This window comes from Podarcis gaigeae (genome assembly GCF_964106915.1).
Source record: "Podarcis gaigeae genome assembly, chromosome: 10".
Classification (NCBI taxonomy): Eukaryota; Metazoa; Chordata; class Lepidosauria; order Squamata; family Lacertidae; genus Podarcis; species Podarcis gaigeae.
This window is the reverse complement of record NC_139686.1, coordinates 23,034,382-23,049,215: the sequence shown is the minus strand read 5'-3', so window position 1 is coordinate 23,049,215 and position 14,834 is coordinate 23,034,382. Positions and strand designations below refer to the sequence as shown.

Sequence of the window (14,834 nt, the reverse complement as noted above, 5' to 3'; positions counted from 1 at the left end):
AAGCCAGGTTCAGGTGGGGCAGAACGCTTCGCTTTCTCTGCTTGTTAAACTCTTCAGCACTGGCAAGCACCCATTTTACAGCTTTGTCCATTATAAAATTTCAACCCACACCTATTGAAAAATCATCTGGAAAAGCTAGCTTCTCAAAATATATTCTTTCTTTTTTGCTTTTTACATAGAAAGAAAGCAGTGTTTTCTTGGGCAGCTACTGTATGAAAGAAAGGGGAATATGGAGTTCTGAGGACCGATTTCATTACCCAAGTACAGGGTGCAAACTCTGTTAAACAGGCAGGAGTTCAGCCTTCTTATGCAAGTGATACAACTACCCCAGTGTGTTGAAGCATCAGATAAGAGATCAATGTGGATGGGTTGTTTGCAAGTAGAACACTCTGACAGCAGTGATCAAGCCTGCTTTTTAATACATTAGGCCAAATTCAGGCCAAATAAGAAGCTTCTGCTCCAGGCAAATGTCTTTTCCTGGAAAATGATAAGAAAAGAAAAACAGCATTTCCTTTTGCATGTCACTTTTAGCATAAAGGGAACAAGGGAAACCAACAGGCTGATTAAAATTAGATGTCATGACCTTTTTTAACAAACTCTATTCACTTTTTAACATTAAAGCCTGTTCCATTCCTTACGAAGCTGTTTGTGACCTAAAGATGCACACTTAACTTCAGCATCTCATTCTCATCAGTTGCTTCTTCATTCTAGCAGCATCCCAAATAGCATTTAAGGGACAAACCAGATGTTATATTAGTCATGCCCTTGCCCTGGTTCACATGTGTCAGGGAACTGCCATCGGAGTTAGAGGTGCTGGACAGGCTCCAGCAGAGTAGGAGAGACTCTGCAGCAGAAGCAGGAACCAGCAGGGGGAGTGCAGGAGTTACAGCGGAGGGGAGGCTCTCAGACGCTTCTAGTGAGAATAGTGAAGAGGTAACTAGACCCCCTTTAGGAATTCCCTCCCTTCGCCGGAAACTGTCACGCAGAGAGTCACGAAAGCGCATGTCCGTCAAACAGCTTTTATGTTGGCGTAAGTTCCGTAGACGCCCACTGTCAGATTCTACCAGCGACTGACGGAGTCATGCTTTTGGGGGCTCCGTTAGTGCCTGGGTTTGGATGACCGGCCAAACCCCAGCGGGATCAAGCTTTTACGCACAAGCAGCTCATTATCCCATCACAGCAATCTGACAGTCTCCGAAAGCTGTTTGTGCAAGCAGAGGGCATCATGAGTGAACCAGCAGGAACCGGGGCAGCTGGAGCTGGAGCAGATCCAAGCCTGGAAGAAAGGTACAGGGCGTTGGAGGTCCAGCTCGCACTGCAAACGGCGAGGCTGGAGGAGAGGAGGGCTCAAGATGCAGATAAGGGGAAAACCACCCCACTTGCCAGAAGGGTGCCTGGATTGGTGCAGAAATTTGGGGGGAATCCCAGGAACTATCAAGCCTTTAGAACAGAGATGCAATATGCTCTCAATCTACTGTTTGATGACTTCCCCGATGAGAACTCTAGAGTGGCGTACGTGATTGGCCATCTAGAGGGAGGGGCGAGGGACTGGGTTCGCCCCCTGATGGCAGCCAATAATGAAATCTTAAAGGACACAATGAAGTTTTTTCGCGCCATGGACTTGATGTTTTCCAGCGAGATTGAGCAGGGGATGGTGCGCAGGGAGTTGATGGCTTGTAAACAGGGGAGCCGATCTGTACGTGAGTACTGGACTGAGTTCACCATGCTGATTCATAGACTGGGGTGGAACCTTGCTAGTGAACCTATTCAAATGCTATTTGAAGAAGGTCTCTCTCCGGCAGTGAAAGATGAACTTTCCCGGGCGCCTAGGGCGGAGTCTATGGACCAGCTGACTAAATCAGCGCTGTCCATAGGAGCACGCCAGGAGGCTAGAGCTTTGGAAAAGCGGGAAGGAAAGGGGGAACGTTGGAAGGACTTCCGCATTCCAGAGATTCCGGAGCAGCCTTTCCCGCCAGCAGAGCCGATGGAACTTGGAGCAGCGCGCGCGCGCACAGTTTCAAACACCAGTGAAGGGCGGAAGAAGGAGGGAAAGAGCGGCAAGAGATGCTATCTCTGCCAACAGCCAGGTCACTTTGCCAGAGTCTGTCCGCAAAGGAAGGAATGGCAAGGGATGGCAGGAACTGTTGGGGGGAAGGAGGAGGATGAAATGAAGGAGCAAGTAAAAGCCAACGCCTGGTTGCCAACATCAGGGCACAGCAGCCAGGCCAGGGAGTAGTGAATGTGCCCACGCCGGAACCCCCAAGACCAGCACTTGTGATAGAGGTGTTGCTGGAACGGGCAAACGGACACCCACTAAAGATAAGAGCGCTATTGGACTCAGGTAGCTCATGTAATTTCATGAGTAAGGAGTTTGCAGCTGAGCACCAGATACAGACTATCCCATTAAGTAAGCCTTTGCAGGTTACCACGATTGATGGGAGGGAGCTGTTGGGAGGAGAAGTGAGCCAACAGACTGTACCAATGATAATGAGGGTGGCACGGCACACAGAACTGATAGCGTTTAACGTAGCCACCCTGGGAGGAGCCCCTATTATCTTGGGAATGAGCTGGCTGGCACTACATGATCCGCTAGTAGGCTGGCATCAGCGCGTGGTTTCCTTTGGATCAGCACATTGCCTAGAACACTGCAAGGAGGGAGAGGCCCAGGCAGGCAGCAGGGCCACTCTAGCAGGGGTGGAAGTGATGGACAAGGGGAAGGTGCCACCACAATACGCTGACTTGATTGACGTATTCAGCGAAAAGGAAGCGGATAAATTGCCCCCGCACAGACCCTTTGACTGTCAAATTACCTTACTCCCAGGAGCACAATTGCCAGTGGGGAAGCTGTATGCAATGTCAGACAGTGAGATGCAGGAGTTAAGGGAGTTCATTGACAAGAATCTCAAGAGAGGTTTCATCAGAGAGTCACGAGCGGTGGGGGGCAGTCCAGTGTTCTTTGTGGACAAAAAACACACGGGCAAGCCCAGACTTGTGTGTGATTTCAGGTCCCTGAATGCAGTGTCAGAACCAGTGACTTTCCCTATGCCTAGAATTGATGACATTCTGACACAGGTGAGAAAAGGGAAGATTTTTACCAAGCTGGACCTTAGGGGGGCATATAACTTGATACGTGTGAGGAAGGGGGATGAGTGGAAGACCACTATGTTCACCCCCTTGGGGGCGTTTGAGTACCTCGTTATGCCTTTCGGATTACAAGGAGGCTCCGCCTGTTTTCAATCATTCATGAATCACGTCCTGGGGCCATTGCTCTACAAGAACTGCGTAGCGTTCTTAGATGACGTCCTGGTGTACTCAGAGAATGAGGAGCAGCATGTGCGAGATGTAAGAGAGGTACTGAGCAAACTGCGAGAAAACCGGCTGTGGGTGAAACTGGAGAAGTGTCAGTTTCATACTAGGGAGGTGGAATTCCTGGGGTACCGGTTGTCTGACAAGGGATTGGCCATGGATCCCAGCAAGGTTCAAGCGGTACTGGAATGGAAAACACCAAAGACCAAGAAGGACGTGCAAAGGTTCCTGGGGTTCGGAAACTTCTATAGGAAGTTCATCAAAAACTTTGCCCATTTGACCGCGCCCATCACAGATTGTCTTAGTAGCAAAAAGAAATTTGTTTGGACGGAAGAAGCGCAGCGGGCGTTCGAACGCCTAAAGCAGGCGTTTGCGTCGGAAGAACAGCTTCTGCACGTGGATCTACAACAACCAATGAGAGTGGAGACTGACGCGTCAGACCGAGCAGTGGGGGCCGTGCTTCTCCAGCCGGGAAAGGATACGTCGGAATGGAGACCGTGTGCATTCTTTTCGCGGAAATTGAACAAATCCGAGAGGAACTACACAGTGTACGACAGAGAACTGCTCGCCATTCATGAAGCATTTCGGAAATGGCGGCACTTGCTGATTGGGGCGCAACACAAGGTTCAAGTCCGAACTGACCACAAAAATCTGGAATATTGGAGAACAGCCCGTGTCCTGAACCAGAGACAAGTGCGATGGGCCCAGGAGTTCTCCAAATTCCACTTTGAGATTCGTTACGTGCCAGGTTCAGAGAACGTGAGAGCGGATGCCCTTTCCAGGAAACCTGAGTACTTAGAGGGGGAGGGAGCGCCTGAGGCAAGGCATGTAATCTCCGAAGACCGCTGGGTGTGTGGGGCGGCATTGGTGGGGCAAAGGGAACTGATGGAAGGTACGGAGAACGATGAATACGCCCAAGAGAAACTCAGAGAACTCAGGAGGACAGAAGAGAACACAGGGGGATTTGAAGAAAAGAACGGGGCGTTGTATTACAAAGGGGCACTGTACATACCAGATGGGGAACTGAGGGGCAGAGTACTCAAGCAGTTGCATGACAGCCCCACAGCGGGACATTTTGGACAGCACAAAACCATGTGGTTGGTTACCAGGGAGTTTTGGTGGCCCAAGGTGAGGGAGGACGTGCGGGAATATGTTAGGGGTTGCGACAGGTGTCAGCGAGCAAAAGGAGAGAGGGTGGCGCCAGCGGGGCTATTACAACCCTTACCCACGCCAGAAAGGCCTTGGGAGGCAGTATCCATAGATTTTATGACGGACCTGCCAAAATCCAAAGGCAAAACAGCTGTTATGGTGGTGGTAGATCTATTAACCAAAATGTGTCATTTTATAGCCTGTTCACATGCGGTTACAGCGGAGGAGACCGCCAAGTTGTTTGTAGAGCATATTTTCAGGTTGCATGGCGCCCCCTTGAGGGTGGTCAGTGACAGAGGCAAACAATTTACTTCCAGGTTCTGGAGGAAACTTATGAGCTTACTGCAAGTAGAACTCAATTTCTCCACTGCCCGACACCCAGAAACTAATGGGCAAGCGGAAAGGGCAAACGGCATTTTGCAACAATACCTGAGGTGTTATGTAAAGGACAGAGAAAATGATTGGGTAGATAAGCTACCGCTGGCCGAATTTGCCTACAACAACGCGGAGAATGTGTCCACAGGGATGAGTCCTTTCCTGGCAAACTATGGGTGCCATCCCCGGGCATTCCCAGGAGAGGGGGGGGAGAGATGGAGCGTGCCGGCAGCGGAACATTTTTTTGAAGAGATGGAAGCGATCCACCGTCAGCTTCAACTTAACTTAGAGAGAGCCAAGGAAGAATATAAGAAGCAAGCAGACAGAAATAGGAGGGAAGGTGAAATCATAAGGGTGGGAGACCGAGTGTGGTTGTCCACCCAAGGACTACCGTTCAAGGGTGGGAGTAAGAAATTGAGACCCAAGAAATTGGGACCCTTTGAGGTCATACAGCAGGTCAACCCAGTAGCATTCAAACTCAGACTGCCCAGTCACATGAAATTACACCCAGTATTTCACAGGTCATTACTGTCGCCGTACCGAGAGGGACGTGAGTGGGGGGAGCGTGAGAGAGAGGCCACCCAAACGCTCGTGATAGAAGAGAGAGAGCGCGACATGAACGTGGCAGGAATCATTGATTCCAGGTGGAAGGGGAATCAGGTGGAATATCTGGTAGAATGGGAGGGGGAAGTAGAGTCGGAAAACACTTGGGTGCCAGCAGAGGTAGTGAATGACGAGATCTTAATAGAAACATTTCATCAGCGTTTCCCAAGAAAACCGCAACCCGTGGCACGATTTAGAAGGGAACACTTTGGGACCACCGATGAGGAGGGAGAGTTTGAAGGGTTCCCAGAGTCAGGGGTGGGTGAGGAAGCTGCCTCCGACGAAGAAGAAGAAGACGGGGAGAGAGATGGGACGCCGTGGCTAGAAGTGTTTGAATCCTCTGATGACGAGGATTGCTCTTTCAGGGGCTTTCCGCCCTCACCGCCAGTGGGAGAGGAGGCGGGAGGGGGTGAAGGGGGGCCTGGGGGGGAGGTGGATGTCAGGGAACTGCCATCGGAGTTAGAGGTGCTGGACAGGCTCCAGCAGAGTAGGAGAGACTCTGCAGCAGAAGCAGGAACCAGCAGGGGGAGTGCAGGAGTTACAGCGGAGGGGAGGCTCTCAGACGCTTCTAGTGAGAATAGTGAAGAGGTAACTAGACCCCCTTTAGGAATTCCCTCCCTTCGCCGGAAACTGTCACGCAGAGAGTCACGAAAGCGCATGTCCGTCAAACAGCTTTTATGTTGGCGTAAGTTCCGTAGACGCCCACTGTCAGATTCTACCAGCGACTGACGGAGTCATGCTTTTGGGGGCTCCGTTAGTGCCTGGGTTTGGATGACCGGCCAAACCCCAGCGGGATCAAGCTTTTACGCACAAGCAGCTCATTATCCCATCACAACATGATTTTGTAAAAACCAAGATTCAGGATTGAGGATACTAAGAGTCAAATTTAGACCAGTTTGTGTTTTTTTTAATCCGTACATTGGTTGTGTGCATGCTTTTACGTTGTGAAGCAGGCAGACATTTCCTTTGAAGTGAACTTCCTTTAAAGCCTCACTAATATCTGAATTAAATTTGTTTATATTCATATGCAGTGCTGTGTATGTTGGGGTATAAATGTAATAATAAATAAATTGTTCACCTAGAAGTAGGCCACACTGCTTATTTTCAAACAAGTGCATAAAGGATTTCAGCTTGAACAATCCTTGAAGCTCTAGGATGCCGATTTTATTTTTATTTTACAAGATCCTGACATTTAATGTCTAGGGAGACTGGATAATTGGTACCAAAAGCTGTGTTGACTTGAACAATTTGAAGAGCAGTGAAAGGTGATGGTGGTGGTTGTTTCTTTTGCCTGTGTTAAGGCTTTATGTCAGCGAAAAGCTTCCCTGTGGATAACTAGGTTACTAGGATATAAGGGGAAATTCTATTTTAAATAGCCCAGTAGGTTGTTCAGAAAAGAGTTTTGCTGCTCTCTTGCATTCGTATATTGGAGTTCAGTCAGCTGCATCCATTCTCTACTCAAGTCTTATCAGGGCTGAGCAATGGTCAGCAGTTTGAAATGACCAAGAGACAAGAGTTGTTCCAAGAGATCGGAATCAGGGTGTGTGTGTGTGTGTGTGTGTGTGTGTGTGTGTGTTAAAGCTCCAAGTTAGGAGAGCAAGTCAGGGCTAAAGGACAAACCAGCACACAGACCAAGCCAAAGGTCAGGACCGAAGAACAACCAAAAGATACCAGAATAACATACAGCTTGGGAAGGTCTTATTGCTTGGGTAAGCTTGAAAAAGGAAGCCCATGTGCTCTTGCCTGTCCAGGAGAGTCCAGTGATCAGCCTGGACAAATGGGGTCTTGGACTCTGTGTAGGCCAGGGGCTAGGGGACCTGTGGCCCTTCTGAAACTATCGACGGGGTGAGCTCCCGTTGCTCGGTCCCTGCTCCTGCCCACCTAGCAGTTCGAAAGCATGTCAAAGTGCAAGCAGATAAATAGGTACCGCTCCGGCAGGAAGGTAAACGGTGTTTCCGTGTGCTGCTCTGGTTCGCCAGAAGCGGCTTAGTCATGCTGGACACATGACCCAAAAGCTGTACGCCGGCTCCCTCGGCCAGTAAAGCAGGATGAGCGTCGCAACCCCAGAGTCAGCCACGACTGGACCTAATGGTCAGGGGCCCCTTTACCTTTACTATCCCCAGCCAGCATGGCCTTTGGTCAGGGATAATGGGAGTTGTAGTCAAACTACATCTGAAGGGCCACAGGTTCCCTACCTCTGGCCTATGTAGATGCTGCAACCTGCAATTCAGTGGCTCACCGATTCAGTGCTTTGTTCTAGGGAACCCAAGATACAGTCAGACCACGAACCTAAAATGGGCGTGCATCAACTTCATTTATAGTCAGAATAGCTAACCAAAAAAAGAATGTGTATCTTGAAAGTTTAGTCCAAACGGGAAGACTAGCTTTACCCCAGAGAATTGCCTGAAGGCACTCTTGCTTGGAGTGAGTCCAGGGGTGTGGAACCTGTGGCTCTTTAGCCACATCATGGCCACTGCTCAGGAATGATGGGAGATGGAATCTGACAACAACTTGAGGGCTACAAGTTTCCCTTCCTTGATATATAAGGGCCTACGTTGTTTTAAGTAATTAGCAAGGTGATCAAATCAATAGTGTTTTTGAAATGAATGTTTGTGAGTACTGTTGGCTTATTCCTGCTGCCACACATGGCTCCTGCGTTACCATATACAGTGGTGCCTCGCAAGACGAAATTAATTCGTTCCGCAAGTCTTTTCGTCTTGCGAGTTTTTCGTCTTGCGAAGCACGGTTTCCCATAGGAATGCATTGAAAATCAATCAATGCGTTCCTATGGAAACCGCCTTCAGACCAGGTTTGGGGACAGTCTGTCCCCCGACCTCTTCTGAAGGCCGACGTGGGGGGGCGAAAGTCTTTGCTTTCCCCCCCCTTCCCGGGACAGCGGAGACTTCTCCGCTGTCCGGGGCGATCTTAAAATGCTGGCGGGCGGCAGCGCTGCCGCCCGCCAGCATTTTAAAATCCCCCGGGAAGGCAGGCAGGGGGGACAAAGACTTTTGCCCCCCACCCGCCTTCAGAAGAGGTCCAGAGGGCTCTCCAAGCTGCGGATAGCAGCCTGCTGCCCCGCGCGCGAGGGGCGCTCTTAAGCAGAGCGCCCCGCGCGCGGCGCAGACATTCGCAGCTTGGGGAACCCTGCAGGACTTCCCCGCAGGGCTCTCCAAGCTGCGGATAGCAGCCTGCTGCCCCGCGCGAGGGGCGCTCTTAAGAAGAGCGCCCCTCGCGCGGCGCAGACATTCGCAGCTTGGGGAACCCTGCAGGACTTCCCCGCAGGGCTCTCCAAGCTGCAGATAGCAGCCTGCTGCCCCGCGCGAGGGGCGCTCTTAAGCAGAGCGCCCCTCGCGCGGCGCAGACATTCGCAGCTTGGGGAACCCTGCAGGACTTCCCCGCAGGGCTCTCCAAGCTGCGGATAGCAGCCTGCTGCCCCGCGCGAGGGGCGCTCTTAAGAAGAGCGCCCCTCACGCGGCGCAGACATTCGCAGCTTGGGGAACCCTGCAGGACTTCCCCGCAGGGCTCTCCAAGCTACGGATAGCAGCCTGCTGCCCCGCGCGAGGGGCGCTCTTAAGAAGAGCGCCCCTCGCGCGGCGCAGACATTCGCCGCTTGGGGAACCCTGCAGGACTTCCCCGCAGGGCTCTCCAAGCGGCGAATGTCGGCCCCACGCGAGGGGCGCTCTGCTTAAGAGCGCCCCTCGCGCGGGGCAGCAGGCTGCGCACCTTCCCCTCTGTTCCCGGACCTGTCCTGAAGGCTTGCAGTGGGAGGAGGGCTTTCCTCCCCACCGCCAACATTCAGAATGCTGTTCTGAATGTTGGCGGTGGGGAGGAAAAACCCTCCTCCCACCGCAAGCCCCGGGAACAGAGGAGAAGCGCTGCGCACCTTCCCCTCTGTTCCCGGACCTGTCCTGAAGGCTTGCAGTGGGAGGAGGGCTTTCCTCCCCACCGCCAACATTCAGAATGCTGTTCTGAATGTTGGCGGTGGGGAGGAAAAACCCTCCTCCCACCGCAAGCCCCGGGAACAGAGGAGAAGCCCTTCGCGCCTTCCCCTCTGTTCCCGGACCTCCCACCGCAAGCCTTAGGACAGGTCCGGGAACAGAGGAGAAGGCGCGCTGCGCTTCCCCACTGTCCCCGGAGATTTCCCTATGGGCTTTCGTCTTGCGAAGCAAGCCCATAGGGAAATTCGTCTTGCGAAGCCGCTAAAAAATCGGAAAACCCTTTCGTCTTGCGGGTTTTTCGTTTAGCGAGGCATTCGTCTTGCGGGGCACCACTGTACAGCTAAATGCCAAAAAGCAAAAATGCCCCAAGTAAAAGCTACAATTTTGAAGTATGAAGTGCAGTTCTTTACAACAGTTGAGTATGTACTACGCAGTTGCTTTCTGTTTTCCTAGCTTTATGAGTTGCCTTTTCATAAATGTGAAGTGTTCTTGCATTCATGTCCTCCAGCACTTGGAATACTTTGGCCTTTGAATAAATGATTGTTGACTAGTATTCACATCTGGACTGTGGCAAAGTCTACTAAGGAGATATAAAATCTTATGGCAATCTGATCTACTTGCTGCTAGGCTGAGTCTTCAGTAAAATATATGGGTAAGGCTAAAAAGGGAAAGCATTCACAATACAGTTTACAGAAATAAAAAGTTTTAAAGCACTTTAAAACACAACCCACGGGTAAGTGTATTACGGTCAAACACTCCACCCTTTCTTAATAAAAAAAAATGTTATGTCTCTGGGAATGTCCTCTGCACTGATTTTTGCATTTTGACATTTCAGTGTATTACAGTAATAGTAATTTTGCTTAACATGAACAACTTACCTTTGCCTTTCAATTTTTTTTTAATAGATGACATATATTTGGAACAGCAGAATATTTCTTCTCTTTTGCCGAGTCAAAGCACCATGGGCAGTATGACTCACGAAGCCTTAACAAAAAGCACAACGGATCCCAAGGCAAATAGTGTGTTTCCTGAGGGGTTGTTGTCACCTGTAACCTCTCCTGAGGTGACCTCATCGGACCAAGAAGGAACAAGCAGAGTCTCAGCTGGACAAAATGTACCACTGTTGGATACTTCGGTAACAAGCAACGAAGCCGTCTTAAGTAATGATAGATTGATCAGCTCCTTTCCAAATGCACAACAGACCCCTTCATTGAAATCTTTTACAGAGGACTATCATTCAGGTTCCTTCCCAGTGAAAGCAACAAAAGAATCCTTGCAAACTTTGCTGTTAGCGCCTTCATTACCTGCCATCTCCTCACTGGACTACCTGGAAACACTGCAAACAACATTGCAAAGGGCTGCCTCTGTCCCCCATGTTCCTCTGCCCTCTTCAAGGCCTTTTGACATGGCAGATGTAACTCTGACTCCGAGCAGAGACTTGCTGATGTCCTCTACGTACTTAAGTTCTGTTGCATCTGAGGCAGTGGATGCAACGGTTGGAGAGAGTTTGTTGTTTTCTGCGCAATCCTCAGCATCTTTGCTTTCGGATGCTACTGCGAAAGGGTCATCCTTATTCCTGAGACAGCTCGGTGAGGTTGCCCAAATTATGCCAGACATTTTGACAAGTACTGACACACACACAGAAGCTCGCTATAGTATTAATAGCAGTAGTGTTACAGGAACTCTAAGAAGCTCGTCTGTCCTGAACGTTTTGAATGAAATTCCTGTTTTGTTAACTAACACAGGGACTGATACGTTTTCAGCTCTGCTTCCTTTTGTTTCTCCCCCTGCTTCCCCAGCTACACTTTTGACTGCCTCCAGTAGTTCTTTTAATGAGGAATTGTTTACACACGAGCTTTCCTTTCAATTATCCAGAAGTACAGCATCAGTTTTGCCTGACGGTTCAGAGAAACAAACTCAAGCTGAGTTCTTCAGTGACATCGCAAGCCCAGTGCCTTCCACTAGACCATATGCTTCATGTTCTTACTGTGACTTCACCTCAGTTCTCTCAGAGCCAGTCTTTTCAGTGGCACCTTCAGAAAATGATGTGGGCTCAGGTGATTATGTTGAGACACCGTCATTCACGGCCTCTGAGGTAAACGGTGTTGCTCCACCTACATCCGTAGTTAGTGACTTTTATGACCTGCAAGAGCCGCCTCCTGAAGTCTTCGATACTACTTTCCCCTCAAGACCTGTTGTATCATTCTCTTCAAGGTTTACAGAAATCTCCATGTCAAATGCTGTGGACATTAGCCTTAAAAACATAATATTTACATCAGTTTTCCCTTCCTATGGCCGGTCTTATGAAATAACATCACTGGAGAGTGATCCTGTCAGCTTTCCCTACTCTGTAACTGAAATGGTTATGTCTAGTGCTGTAGAACTATCCTCTCTCCTTGCCACGGTTCCCCTTGAATCTGCCTTCACCGAAAATGTGAACACACCATCCATGACAATCAGGAACTCAAGTCTGGAAATATCCGAATTAATGCCATCAGAATCTACTGTTTTCCTTAGCAAAACACTCGTGGGTTTTCCCACAGAAGAGCCTGTTGTAAATAGATCAGACATTCCATCCAGCCTTCCATCAACACCTTTTCCCTCTGAGCCAAATGGCTTCTCACATTTGTCATCTGCTAGAGCCACATCATTCTTGATAATGCCAAGTGATTTGACAACATCTTTACCTCATGTTTCGCCGACATTCCTTCCGTCATCTGTGTTTCTCGACAATTCTTCTAGCTGGGCTTCAGCTGAGCTCCCAGCTGTTGACATCACAAGCATAGAGGCACCCCAGACTTCTTCATGGCAAACTTCATTTTTTAATTTGAACTCATCTTCCGTTTCAGTCCCACATAGTTCTACAACTGTGCCATCATCAAGTCTCTATACGAGCTCTAGGTTACTGGAACCAACATCAATCTTAGTGATGGAATCTGAATTTTATTTTACCTCACCTTCCACACAAGCTACCTCTCAGTTTGAGTCATCACCCATAGCTATCGATGCAACCGTCCCTACACTGGTGCTTCCCACCTCTGTCCCAGAGCCTGTTTTCACCAGCAATATATTGGAGGATGAAACGCATGTGACCTCGTGGTTCACCTCACTGCAGGCAACCCCCATCTTGACATCCTCATCCCTTTTATCTACTATTACCACAACTACTGTTGAGGATGCTGGTGCTACTGCTAACCTTGCCTCGGTTTCCCCATTTACTGAGGCAACTGAGACCACAATGTTTTTTAGAACTACCCCTTATATGCCACCGTTGGCTACGGGTGCGAGCAGTACCGCTTCTGCTACTGAATCAGTGGCCATGGTGTCTTCATCTGCACCTACAGTGACGCCTCCATCTGTGATGACCTCTCTTGAATCTGGACCTCCAACCAGAACTACTAGTGTAACTGAGTTTACCAGCATGACAATCTCTACTGCCACCACCTTTAGCAGCACAATAGGCCTTTTGACAACTACCAGCAGTACACCAAGATCATCTACAGCATCTACCACTTCTGCACTGGTCACGACTCCAGAAGTTACAGTGGCAACCATTCCAGCTACCATTCCAGCAACCAGACAGCCCTACGTTTGTGACATCACGGTCCCTGATAAATATATAGTGAAAGCCGGTAAGACTTCCCACCCCACCCAGATCTGTTGTTGTTCTTGTGTTATTAAAAGTTGTTCCTTAAAATCCACAAATTCATGCCATTTTGCTCAAGGAACGTGAACTACTGGTGTCCTTCCAGGTTGTGAATGTCATATACTGTTTATTTTGCACAGCAGTACTAATATTATTCATTTAAAATATTTCATACGCTGCCTTTCAGTTCAATTCTTTACTGAATACTAATGTTTTCTGTCTCAGGCCAGGAGTGGTGCAAATAGGTAGAGTGTAGTAGCCTTCCAGATGTTGCTGGACTATACAGTGGTACCTTGGGTTAAGAACTTAATTCGTTCCAGAGGTCCATTCTTAACCTGAAACGGTTCTTAACCTGAGGCGCGCTTTCGCTAATGGGGCCTCCTGCCGCCACTGCACTGCTGACGTGCGATTTCTGGGGCAAAGTTCTTAACCTGGAACAACCACTTCCTGGTTAGCGGAGTTTGTAACCCAAAGTGTCTGTAACCTGAGGTACCACTGTAACTCCCATCATCTTTAACCACTGCCTCCAAGAATCTTGGGAACTTTGTTCAGGGTGCTGAGAGTTGTTAGGAGACTGCCTAATCCCCTCACAGAGCTGCAATTCCCAGAGTGGTTTAAAAATCAATTCCTCTTTCCAGGGAACAATGGGAATTGAAGCTCTATGAGGTGAAACTTTTTTAAAAAAAACCAACACAGGTCTTATTTATGCTTATTTATGCTTCTTATTTATGCAGGATTGATGGGCTGCTATGTTTCAAAATACCTATTAGCGTTTCTGACTGAAAATGAAATATGGATAAGGGTGGAAATTCCAGCTCCCTGTAGTTCTCTGCAATCACTTTTTTTAGATCTGTATGCGCATGGTTTAAACAAATAATATATATATTCATTGATTCAAATTTCTAGTTCTAGCTCGGAAACCTATAGTAGAAAACATCAGCGAATCCATCAAAGAAATCCTGAGAGCTGAATTTAGGAGGCTTCTTGAACTGGAGGTAAGCAATATCAAACACACAGTGTGCTGCGTGGCTGCTATTAATAATTTGTTTAATTATTCAGATAATTTGTTTCATCATACAGCATCACAGGAATACTTGAGAGATATGGGTGTAACTGGATATATCGTCCACTTAACTGGTATCTTGTTCCTCAGCGATAGTGCTGTTGCATTTTTCTGCAGCGCCAGTGTAATGCTGTGGCTGTGATGCATTGATATAATAACTGGCATGCACTGTCCTCATTTGCCAGTCCAGGAAGTCCCAGGACAAGGCCTTCAATCCATTTGTCTCACTGGGTCACGATATTATGAATATGCTGCTTTTTAAAGTATGAGCAATTTCCCATTCATTTACAATGCAAACTGTGGTTTAAAATTGTTCTTCTTTGGAGAATGATCCACAGAACCTTCCAAACTTGGGTTCATCTCCTGGCAATCCCTTATAATGCTAAAAAGAGAGGACCTATTTCTGTGCACTTATTCCTGTTTCTGTTGCGATTGGACGACGCCATTGCTGGCTCGCCATCTTGGGAGGGCAGCTTTATTTCCGAACTGCAACGTTAATGTCTGGGGTGTTCTCACCTCCCTCAAGAAAAAAGACCCATGGCTTGTGATGGAATACTGCCAAGGTTGCTATCTTGAAATTGACTGCTGTGCAGCTTAATAACCTACACTAATGAATTGTTGTCAGAGATCTTGGAAATGCATTCCCTAGTGTGAAACTTGCTCCCTGCTAACAGATTTGACTTTACTGTAAGGCTCGGCACATAAACAGGTTTATGAACAGGGAAACCACAGGTAAATAATGTGCGTTCCAGGT

General features: G+C 48.6%; 1 protein-coding gene across 5 annotated transcripts in view; it reads left to right on the top strand.

The window, feature by feature from the left end:
* The window catches only part of KIAA1549, a 116,619-nt gene that overhangs the window by 51,171 nt on the left and 50,614 nt on the right, over positions 1–14,834 (top strand). For all 5 annotated transcript variants that reach the window (XM_083699795.1, XM_083699791.1, XM_083699792.1 and 2 more), the window contains exons 2-3: positions 10,277–13,003; positions 13,924–14,012. In XM_083699795.1, the coding sequence (XP_083555921.1) occupies positions 10,277–13,003; positions 13,924–14,012 (2,816 nt within the window). The remainder of the gene's footprint in view (positions 1–10,276; positions 13,004–13,923; positions 14,013–14,834) is intronic.